The sequence below is a fragment of the Oncorhynchus gorbuscha genome, linkage group LG03 (assembly GCF_021184085.1).
Source record: "Oncorhynchus gorbuscha isolate QuinsamMale2020 ecotype Even-year linkage group LG03, OgorEven_v1.0, whole genome shotgun sequence".
Lineage (NCBI taxonomy): Eukaryota > Metazoa > Chordata > Actinopteri > Salmoniformes > Salmonidae > Oncorhynchus > Oncorhynchus gorbuscha.
The window spans coordinates 104,893,661-104,905,696 of NC_060175.1; the positions used below are offsets into that span (position 1 = coordinate 104,893,661).

At 44.9% G+C, this 12,036-nt stretch overlaps 1 protein-coding gene across 2 annotated transcripts in view; it reads left to right on the forward strand.

Annotated features, from left to right (window-relative positions):
- cacna1fb (calcium channel, voltage-dependent, L type, alpha 1F subunit) overlaps positions 1–8,209 on the forward strand; it is a 216,092-nt gene extending 207,883 nt beyond the window's left edge. The window contains exons 42-48 of one of the 2 annotated variants that reach the window (XM_046344773.1): positions 176–307; positions 2,505–2,794; positions 4,854–4,988; positions 5,380–5,552; positions 6,110–6,234; positions 7,011–7,370; positions 7,559–8,209. In XM_046344773.1, coding sequence (XP_046200729.1) covers positions 176–307; positions 2,505–2,794; positions 4,854–4,988; positions 5,380–5,552; positions 6,110–6,234; positions 7,011–7,370; positions 7,559–7,831 — 1,488 coding nt within the window. In that variant the 3' untranslated portion in view covers positions 7,832–8,209. The remainder of the gene's footprint in view (positions 1–175; positions 308–2,504; positions 2,795–4,853; positions 4,989–5,379; positions 5,553–6,109; positions 6,235–7,010; positions 7,371–7,558) is intronic. The other variant, XM_046344774.1, reaches the window with a different exon arrangement.
- Positions 8,210–12,036: the final 3,827 nt, after the last annotated feature.

The window sequence follows — 12,036 nt, forward strand, 5'->3', positions numbered from 1 at the left end:
ACATACATACATACATACATACATACATACATACATACATACATACATACATACATACATACATACATACATACATACATACATACATACATACATACATACATACATACATACATACATATTGGTCTGTATAGATATGTATTCATGTTCTCACCTTCTCTCTCTACGTGTGCAGCTGTGTCAGGCGGGTCTGCGTACCCTGCAGGACCTGGGGCCGGAGATGAGGATGGCCATGTCAGCTGACCTGGAGGAGGAAGAGGAAGAGGGCATGGATGAAGAGCCAGAGGAAGATGATTCTCCCTATAAGGTCACTGTGTAGATATACAGTTGAAGTCGGAAGTTTACATACACTTTAGCCAAATACATTTAAACTCAGTTTTTCACAATTCCTGACATTTAATCCTAGTAAAAATTCCCTGTCTTAAAAGTCAGTTAGGATCACCACTTTATTTTCAGAATGTTAAGTGTTAGAATATATTTAATTTTTTTATATATATATTTTTTTTATATTTCACCTTTATTTAACCAGGTAGGCTAGTTGAGAACAAGTTCTCATTTACAACTGCGACCTGGACAAGATAAAACAAAGCAGTGAGACACAGACAACAACACAGAGTTACACATGGAGTAAACAAACGCACGGTCAATAACACAATAGAAAAAAATAAAGACTATATACAGTGTGTGCAAATGGCATGAGGAGGTAGGCAATTATTAGGCCATAGTAGCGAGGCAATTACAATTTAGAAGATTAACACTGGAGTGATAAATGAGCAGATGATGATGTGCAAGTAGAGATAATGATTTATTTCAGCTTTAATTTATTTCATCACATTTCCAGTGGGTCAGAAGTTTACATACACTCAATTAGTATTTGGTAGCATTGCCTTTAAATTGTTTACCTTGTGTCAAACGTTTCGGGTAGCCTTCCACAAGCTTCCCACAATAAATTGGGTGAATTTTGGCCCATTCCTCCTGACAGAGCTGGTGTAACTGAGTCAGGTTTGAAGGACTCCTTGCTCGCACACGCTTTTTCAGTTCTGCCCAACAAATGTTCTACAGGGTTGAGGTCAGGACTTTGTGATGGTCACTCCAATACCTTGACATTGTTGTCCTTAAGCCATTTTGCCACAACTTTGGAAGTATGCTTGGGGTCATTGTTCATTTGGAAGACCCATTTGGAAGTATGCTTGGGGTCATTGTCCATTTGGAAGACCCATTTGGAAGTATGCTTGTGGTCATTGTTCATTTTGAAGACCCATTTGGAAGTATGCTTGGGGTCATTGTCCAATTGGAAGACACATTTAAACCAAGCTTAAACTGATGTCTTGAGATATTGCTTCAATATATCCACATAATTTGCCTGCCTCATGATGCCATCTATTTTGTGAAGTACACCAGTCCCTCCTGCAGCAAAGCACCTCCACAACATGATGTTGCCACCCCCGTGCTTCACGGTTGGGATGGTGTTCTTCGGCTTGCAAGCCTCCCCCTTTTTCCTCTAAACATAACGATGGTCATTATGGCCAAACAGTTCTATTTTTGTTTCAACAGGCCAGAGGACATTTCTCCAAAAAGTACGATCTTCGTCCCCATGTGCAGTTGCAAACCGTAGTCTGGCTTTATGGCGGTTTTGGAGCAGTGTCTTCTTCCTTGCTGAGCGGCCTTTCAGGTTATGTCAATATAGGACTTGTTTTACTGTGGATATAGATACTTGTGTACCTTCTTCCTCCAGCATCTTCACAAGGTCCTTTGCTGTTGTTCTGGGATTGATTTGCACTTTTCGCACCAAAGTACATATATATATACATGACGGCTGTGTGGTCTCATGGTGTTTATACTTGCATACTATTGTTTGTACAGATGAACGTGGTACTGAGTTTGAGGCACTGAGTTTGAAGGTAGGTCTTGAAATACATCCACAGGTCCACCTCCAATTGACTCAAATTATGTCAATTAGCCTATCAGACATTTATAAATGTAACATTTTCCAAGCTGTTTAAAGGCACAGTCATCTTAGTGTATGTAAACTTCTGACCCACTGGAATTGTGATACAGTGAATTATAAGTGAAATAATCTGTCTGTAAACATTTGTTGGAAAAATGACCTGTGGCATCCAAAAAGTCGATGTCCTAACCAACTTGCTAAAACTATAGTTTGTTAACAAGAAATGTGTGGAGTGGTTGAAAAACTAGTTTTTATAACTCCAACCTCAGTGTATGTAAACTTCTGACTTCAACTATATGGTATATGGCGTCACCGTGTGTTGAGACGGGACAGACACTAGCAGGCTGTAAAACAGTCCTAACTGATCCGGAAAAGATTATTTACATTCATCTGGATTTAACCTTGTAATTTTATCTCTAACCTTGTGCATGTTTGAAATTGAAATTGACTGCAGTTGGACTGCACATAATCACTGATCTAGAAATCACACAAATAACTAGTCATTATGTGATTCTCTGCCTTGATCAACTTATCCCCTCTAACACTCTCCCCACAGACTGATAATGGCTATGCCCCTGAGGGTAAGGACAGACGTGGCTCTATGGTCACCACCCTTACTGGAGGAGGAGGTATGCCCAGGGAGAGTCTCTCCAACGGGGGTCTGGCCCACCGAGGTTCCACCTCCTTCTCCAAGACCCCCAACGGAGGAGGCCTGGAGCAGGATGAGCTGAGACGAGGAGACAACATGAGGTCCTCGCTCAACCATCATCATCGTCATTCTTCCATTAAGAACGGACTGGTGGACCAACCGGCCATGAGCAGAAGGAATTCTAACAAGTATTCAAGGTAGGCACTTGACTAGTCTCGGAAAGCCAGAACAAACAAAAAATCTCAGGTAATTACATCTCAGATTTTCCTTTAGGGGAAGAGATATGAGAAAAGCTAATAACAAGAAAACCGTCTCCTCTCCCACAGTCTCCACCCACTTAAACTGAAACTTTCGGCCAATGGGCCAAATGGCCCCTCCCCATCCGAAATTCGAAACACGTGAACACTTACGAACACTGATCATTTGGACAAATCACGTTAAGGAGAAATCTGCGTACGATCCTATGCTACGTGTTTCTGACTGACTATCAGACTGACCCTTCTCTCAGAACCTTTATCTCCTTCTGTCTCTGTTTAAGCATGTTTCTCCTGTTTTCATAGCTTGCTCTCGATAAGCCACCCAGTCTGGCAGTCCATCAATCAGTCTGTCAATCAGTCTGGAAGTCGGTCAGTCAGCCAGTCAGTCCGTCAAGCAGTCAACCAGTCAGTCCATTAATCAGTCAGCTAGTCAGCCAGTCAGGTAGTCAGCCAGCCAGTCAGTCCATTAATCAGTCAGCCAGTCAGCTAGTCAGCCAGCCAGTCAGTCCATCAGTCAGTCCATTAATCAGTCAGCCAGTCAGCTAGTCAGCCAGCCAGTCAGTCCATCAGTCAGTCCATTAATCAGTCAGCCATCAGTCAGCCAGCCAGTCAGTCCATCAGTCAGTCCATTAATCAGTCAGCCAGTCAGCTAGTCAGCCAGCCAGTCAGTCCATCAGTCAGTCCATTAATCAGTCAGCCAGTCAGCCAGTCAGGTAGTCAGCCAGCCAGTCAGTCCATTAATCAGTCAGCCAGTCAGCCAGCCAGTCAGTCCATCAGTCAGTCCATTAATCAGTCAGCCAGTCAGCTAGTCAGCTAGCCAGTCAGTCCATCAGTCAGTCCATTAATCAGTCAGCCAGTCAGCTAGTCAGCTAGCCAGTCAGTCCATCAGTCAGTCCATTAATCAGTCAGCCAGTCAGCTAGTCAGCCAGCCAGTCAGTCCATCAGTCAGTCCATTAATCAGTCAGCCAGTCAGCTAGTCAGCCAGCCAGTCAGTCCATCAGTCAGTCCATTAATCAGTCAGCCAGTCAGCTAGTCAGCCAGCCCAGTCCATCAGTCAGTCCATCAGTCAGTCCATTAATCAGTCCATTAATCAGCCAGTCAGCTAGTCAGCCAGCCAGTCAGTCCATCAGTCAGTCCATTAATCAGTCAGCCAGTCAGCTAGTCAGCCAGCCAGTCAGTCCATCAGTCAGTCCATTAATCAGTCAGCCAGCCAGTCAGTCCATCAGTCAGTCCATTAATCAGTCAGCCAGTCAGCTAGTCAGCCAGCCAGTCAGTCCATCAGTCAGTCCATTAATCAGTCAGCCAGTCAGCCAGCCAGTCAGCCAGTCCATTAATTAATCAGTCAGCCAGCCAGTCAGTCCATCAGTCAGTCCATTAATCAGTCAGCCAGTCAGCTAGCCAGTCAGTCCATCAGTCAGTCCATTAATCAGTCAGCCCGTCAGTCCGTCTATCAGTGTAACGGCTTTCGTTTGTAGAATGAAGAGTGGACCAAGGCGCAGGGTGGAAAGTGTTCATGATTTTAATATTCAAAAAACACACACAAAATAACAAACGTGAAAACTAAAGCGCACAGTTCTGTCAGGAACAGAAAACAAGATCCCTATAGGGGAGGGTCCGGGTGGGCATCTACTCTTGGGGGCTGTGCAGTGGAACAGAAAACAAGATCCCTATAGGGGAGGGTCCGGGTGGGCATCTACTCTCGGTGGGGGCTCCGGTGCAGTGATCGTCACAGTTCTGTCAGGCACAGACACTAAACAGAAAACAAGATCCCACAAAACCCAAAAGGAAAATGATAACTTACATGTGATCCCCAATCAGAGACAACGATAGACAGCTGACTCTGATTGGGAACCACACCAACCAAGACCAAAAACAAAGAAATAGACAACATAGACTTTCCCACCCGAGTCACAGTCTGACCTAACCAAACATAGAGAATAATAAGGATCTCTAAGGTCAGACCGTGAAAATCAGTCAATCAATCCCTCCCTCTCTCCAGTAGAAGAGACAGCAGAGGAGACAGGTATTCTCCTGTCCGAGGTCGTAACGGAGGGATGGATGGAGGAGAGGAGAGTTACGGTGGAGAGGAAGGTTACTACGATGAGGATAACGAGAGCCTTGATCCTCGTGACAGGTAATGTGTGTGTGTGTGTGTGTGTGTGTGTGTGTGTGTGTGTGTGTGTGTGTGTGTGTGTGTGTGTGTGTGTGTGTGTGTGTGTGTGTGTGTGTGTGTGTGTGTGTGTGTGTGTGTGTGTGTGTGTGTGTGTGTGTGTGTGTGTGTGTGTGTGTGTGTGTGTGTGTGTGTGTGTGTGTGTGTATGACAGTGCTGATGTGTTACCTGTGTGTGTGTACAATGTGTGTTTATATGAGCCTGTATTTGAGAATATGTGTGTGGGTGCTAAAAGTGTGCTAGTGAGTATTATCACTATATCTTTGTTTTGATCTTGATCCTAATCATGACCCTAATCTTAATCTTGATTAATCTTAATCTTGATCTTAATCTCGATCCCATTCCTCCCACCCAGACTTCGTTACCCTGACGACCCTCCTCTGTACCCTGGTCAGCATGACCACATGTACGACGCCCACGCCCCCAGCAACGCTGCCTACGGTAATAACTATGGCAACGGGAACGGGAATGGCTATGGAGATGGACGGAGGACCGCGAGGAGACGCCTCCTCCCCGCCACACCTACCGGTAACATCACAACACCAGGGCTGCTTTACATGGGGCATGACGGTGGGGAACAACCAGGTAGAATTATATGATGTAAAACAAATATGCCTCTCACTCATGTAGAGTAAGGAATCACGTCATCTCTATTCATGACATTTCTATCTGCAATGTTCAGGAGGTTTTACGCTCTTGGCCTCTACACTGCGTCTTCATTTTGGTTGTCCTCATTCAGTTGTAAACTATGTCTATCTGAAGCTGTGTCCCTATGGGCCGTCGTCAAAAGTACAATATTTCACAATAGTAAATAGGGTGCCATTTGAGAAACATCCTCCATGTGACTTCCTGTTTCCTTCTTGCTTCCTGCAAGTAAACATCCTGTTTACTACCTGGTTCCACCGTGTGACTTTCTAGTTCCACCATGTGACTACATTGGTATTTCTTGACTACATGTTACTTCCTGTTTACTTCCTGGTTCCACCATGTGACTTCCTGTTTACTTCCTGGTTCCACCATGTGACTTCCTGTTTACTTCCTGGTTCCACCATGTGACTCCTTGTTTACTTCCTGGTTCCTCCCAGGTCGTAAGCCATCCTTTAATATCCAATGTCTGAGGAGGCAGGACAGCAATGATGACCTCCCCATCCCCGGAACCTACCACCAGAACTCTCCCCCCTGCCGGGCACGCACACAGGTCACTACACAGGTAACACATCAGCACCGTCACACATATACACACACACACACACAACAGTTTTATGCACACACACACACACACACACACACACACACACACACACACACACACACACACACACACACACACACACACACACACACACACACACACACACACACACACACACACACACATATGACTGTAAGTCGCTTTGGATAAAAGCGTCTGCTAAATGGCATATATTATTATATTATACACACACACACACACACACACACACACACACACACACACACACACACACACACACACACACACACACACACACACACACACACACACACAGTTTTATACACACACACAGTCATACACACACACACAGGTAACACATCAGCACCGTCACACACACACACACACACACACACACACACACACACACACACACACACACACACACACACACACACACACACACACACAGTTTTATACACATACACACAGTTTTATACACACACACACACACACAGTTTTATACACACACACAGGTAACACATCAGCACCGTCACACACACACAGTTTTATACACACACACACACACACACACAGGTAACACACACAGGTAACACACACAGGTAACACACACACACAAACACAGATGACATGAGCACAGGTAACATACACAAACTCTCTTAAAGCACACACACACACACACACACACACGTAACGAGGACTATTGGAAAGTGCAGTGGTGTAGCAACGGCTGTAACATGTTCCAACCTCTCTGTACTTCTCTCTCCCTCCAGACGTACGGCAGTTACGAGTCCCGTCGCAGCAGCAGACGTTCCTCAACAGGTTCCTCTGCCTCCTGGGCCAACCCTTGCCCTCGCCGAGGTCGCCTCCTTTATGCCCCTCTCATCCTGGTCGAAGAGGAAGGGGCGGGGGGCAGCGGCGGCTCCGGGATCTGGGGGGACAAGACAGGTGGCGGGGCCAACGTGACGGCTGCCACCTCCCGACCTGGCCCTGCGGGGTGGTACACGGGGCCCCCTTGTCCCTCAGGAGGTTCCCAGGCACCTTACAGGGCCTATACCACACTAAGGGTCCCCACTCAGCTCAGCCCTCACTACAGCGACAAGAGAGGCAGCGCTGACAGCCTGGTAGAAGCCGTGAGTATTACTACACATGTAGACAAATTTAGAGATCGATATTGATTTAAACATCTACAGAGTCTGGACTAATGCATTCATTATATTCAGGTTATTGATGAGAAATTAATGGGTTAAGTTAAAAAAAATATATATATATTTTTTAAATCAACTAACCACCCAACCAATCACTGTCTCTCCTCATGTAGGTGCTGATCTCAGAGGGGCTGGGTCTGTATGCCAAGGATCCCAAGTTTGTGGCCTTCGCCAAACGGGAGATTGCTGACGCGTGTCACATGACAATTGACGAGATGGAGAGTGCGGCCAGCGACCTGCTGAGTCGGGGAAGCAGGGGCGGAGGGGGTGGCGGTTTCCTGAACAATCCCGACCTTGGAACCCTGTACAGCGACGAGGAGCCAATCAGAACGGGCCGCGACGAGGAAGACCTGGCGGACGAGATGACCTGCGTCACTTCCTTCTGATCTGGACGACGGTCGATCAATTAATCAATCGATCGATCGTGATTGATTGATTGAGTTTATTGTGATCAGGGGCAGACCAGACTTACTGGGCACGAGGGAGACAGAGGACAACTGAGGGACAGATGGATGGAGGACAGATATGGAGCTGGACAGACAGACAAGAGGTTGTCCAGTCCAGTGTCCTTAGTCCCTCCATCTTGACTATAGACAGATATATATTATAGGCCTTTAGGCTTTACAGAGAATGGACCCGAAGGGACTAGATAGAGATGTGAGACAGAGGATGGACCCGAAGGGACTAGATGGAGATGTGAGACAGAGGATGGACCCGAAGGGACTAGATGGAGATGTGAGACAGAGGATGGACCCGAAGGGACTAGATGGGATGTGAGACAGAGGACCGGACTAGATGGAGAAGGGACTAGATAGAGATGTGAGACAGAGGATGGACCCGAAGGGACTAGATGGAGATGTGAGACAGAGGATGGACCCGAAGGGACTAGATGGAGATGTGAGACAGAGGATGGACCCGAAGGGACTAGATGGAGATGTGAGACAGAGGATGGACCCGAAGGGACTAGATGGAGATGTGAGACAGAGGATGGACCCGGACTAGATGGAGATGTGAGACAGAGGATGGACCCGAAGGGACTAGATGGAGATGTGAGACAGAGGATGGACCCGAAGGGACTAGATGGAGATGTGAGACAGATGATGGACCCGAAGGGACTAGATGGAGATGTGAGACAGATGATGGACCCGAAGGGACTAGATGGAGATGTGAGACAGAGGATGGACCCGAAGGGACTAGATGGAGATGTGAGACAGAGGATGGACCCGAAGGGACTAGATGGAGATGTGAGACAGATGATGGACCCGAAGGGACTAGATGGAGCGACAGAGAAAAAAAGTGAAAGAAGAGAAAGAATTTTTTTAAAGAGACAGAAAGACGTAAGAGATGACCTCCCCAAAGGCACGCTATATAGTGCACTGCTTTTTGACCAGGGCCCAGAGGGACTATGGACGATGTAGGGAATAGGGGGACATTTGGGAAGCCAACAAATATGTGGGTGAGGTGAGGAACCGATTTTTTTTAAAGAGGAAGGTGGATGATCTTAGGATGAGCTTTTTGACCAGGGTGTGTGACTGTGGTGTGTGGGTGGGTGACATTTGTGTGCCAACAAATATGTGGGTGAGGTGTGTGTAGGGAAGGTGGATGATCTTGTGTGTGTGTGTGTGTGTGTGTGTGTGTGTGTGTGTGTGTGTGTGCGTGTGTGCGTGCGTGCGTGCGTGCGTGCGTGCGTGTGTGCGTGTGTGCGTGCGTGCGTGTGTGTGTGTGTGTGGAGAAGATCACATTAATGGAAGAATAGAATATGAGAGATGGGTGGGGTGGAGAGAGAGAGAGAGAGAGAGAGAGAGAGAGAGAGAGAGAGAGAGAGAGAGAGAGAGAGAGAGAGAGAGAGAGAGAGAGAGAGAGAGAGAGAGAGAGAGAGAGAGAGAGAGAGAGAGAGAGAGAGAGAGAGAAGAGAGAGAAGCGAGAGAGAAAGATGGGGTGGAGAGTAGAGAGAGAGAGAGAGAGAGAGAGAGAGAGAGAGAGAGAGAGAGAGAGAGAGAGAGAGAGAGAGAGAGAGAGAGAGAGAGAGAGAGAGAGAGAGAAAAAAAGCCCTTGAAGCCCTTGAATTGAATTGAATTGAGAGAGTAGAGAGAGAGAGAGAGAGAGATGGGGGAGAGTGTGACTCAGTGTGTCTGCTGGGTGAGTCAGTGAGTAGCACTCTCAGATCATGAACACATTTGCATCAAATTGTGTTGGTCTCTAATAACAGACTCCTTTAAGATATTTGTACTGCGTATCATGTTGTACATGCACATTATCTTGATGGATATACTGTACGATGTTTTTCATTTTCAGCTTTAGATTATTTTTGATTTGATGAAAGAACTGAAATTGTGAAATACTTTTAAAAAACAAAGTTGTTAGTGTTGTCTTGTCGTCGTGATGCGTCTACTACCAGGGTCGGTTGGGCTCAATTCAGTTTTCAATTCAGTCAATTTAAATTAAATTTATGAATTGAAAATTGTCTGCATTGTTTTCTATGAGAATTTTTCCATTCCTGAATTAGAATTAACTAGCCTGAATTGGCTGAATTAAAACCTGATTTGGCTGAATAAAAAACCTGAATTGGCTGAATTAAAACCTGAATTGGCTGAATTAAAACCTGAATTGGCTGAATTAAAACCTGAATTGGCTGAATTAAAACCTGAATTGGCTGAATTAAAACCTGAATTGGCTGAATTAAAACCTGAATTGGCAGAATTAAAACCTGAATTGGCTGAATTAAAACCTGAATTGAACCACCACTCTGTTCTTCTTCTCTTTGTGTTAAATATCACATCTATGTTGCTTTCTGTTTGAAAACAGATCACATCACGTCTGTTGTTTTATTTTTGATGTTTTTCCATGGATGGTGTCGCTGTGCTGTGCCCCAAATTACACCCCATTCCCTAAATAATGCACTACTTCTGACCAGGGCTCTGGTCCAATGTAGTATCAAATAGGGAATAGTGTCCCATTTAGGACACCGTCTCTGTCTAAATGCACTGTGATTGCTGTTTTTAATAATGATAGTAATTTCATTTCAAGCAACAACAAAAAAATGTTCTTCTTTTTTAAATGTATTTTTATTTCTATCCTGGACATGCAGGGTTTATAAGCAGCTGAAAATACAAAAGTGCTCATTTTACTCTGGCATTAATAACTTACTTGCATGTTTTATCAGCTCATATAGACTAAAACAAATGTTCATTTGAAATGTCGTTGCTCATTGTCGAAAGCATCAATGTTTTTATTCAGATGTCTATAATTCTATATGAATCTAATACAATTAATTCAAATGTCATATCGATAAACACAAAATGGTGAACAAAATGGTTATCCATGTAGTTTGTTATATATTTATCACGTCAGTTCTTCTTGAGTTGTTGCTAACAGGTGTTACTCAGGTTAAGATGGCTCCTGACAGTCGGCAGGGTAGCCTAGTGGCTAGAGTGTAGAGGCGGCAGGGTGGCCTAGTGGTTAGAGTGTTGGACTAGTAACCGGAAGGTTGCAAGTTCAAATCCCCAAGCTGACAAGGTACAAATCTGTAGTTCTGCCCCTGAACAGGCAGTTGACCCACTGTTCCTAGGCCATCGTTGAAAATAAGAATTTTTTCTTAACTGACTTGCCTAGTAAAATAAAGATAAAATAAATAAAAAGTGTTGTCTTGCTGCAGACACCTGGCTACTGTGGGCTGCTCTGTTCTGCTGCCCCCTAGGGGATGGGAGGTGGAAGGTGGCAATGTCTGTCACAGCAATCCATTCCTCGCAACAGTAGAGATGCTAGTTAAAAGATGATTGAAAGAAAGCAGACTAGCAGAACAGTAGTAACTAGTAATAGTAAATTATTATAATAGTAGTATAGTTTACTATTATTATCTGAAGAACAAAATGGGCCGGTGTGTTAGAAATTCCTGGACCGGTTTTGGTCCCAGTCCGTCCCTTTTATGTCGTCATAAAACCTGCAGTGAGTGATCGTTATTATACAGAGCCTTCAGAAAGTGTTCATAGCCCCTTGATTGTTTTTTCTCAACCATCTACACAAAATACTTCACAATGACAAAGTGAAAACAGGTTTACACGTTTATTTACATACGTTTTCACACCCCTGAGTCAATACATGTTAGAATCACCAGTGATTACAGCTGTGAGTCTTTCTGGGTAAGTCTCTAAGAGCTGTGTTTCTTTCTGGGTAAGTCTCTAAGAGTGATTACAGCTGTGAGTCTTTCTGGGTAAGTCTCTAAGAGCTGTGATACTTTCTGGGTAAGTCTCTAAGAGTGATTACAGCTGTGAGTCTTTCTGGGTAAGTCTCTAAGAGCTGTGATTCTTTCTGGGTAAGTCTCTAAGAGTGATTACAGCTGTGAGTCTTTCTGCGTAAGTCTCTAAGAGCTGTGATTCTTTCTGGGTAAGTCTCTAAGAGTGATTACAGCTGTGAGTCTTTCTGGGTAAGTCTCTAAGAGCTGTGAGTCTTTCTGGGTAAGTCTCTAAGAGCTGTGATTCTTTCTGGGTAAGTCTCTAAGAGTGATTACAGCTGTGAGTCTTTCTGGGTAAGTCTCTAAGAGTGATTACAGCTGTGAGTCTTTCTGGGTAAGTCTCTAAGAGTGATTACAGCT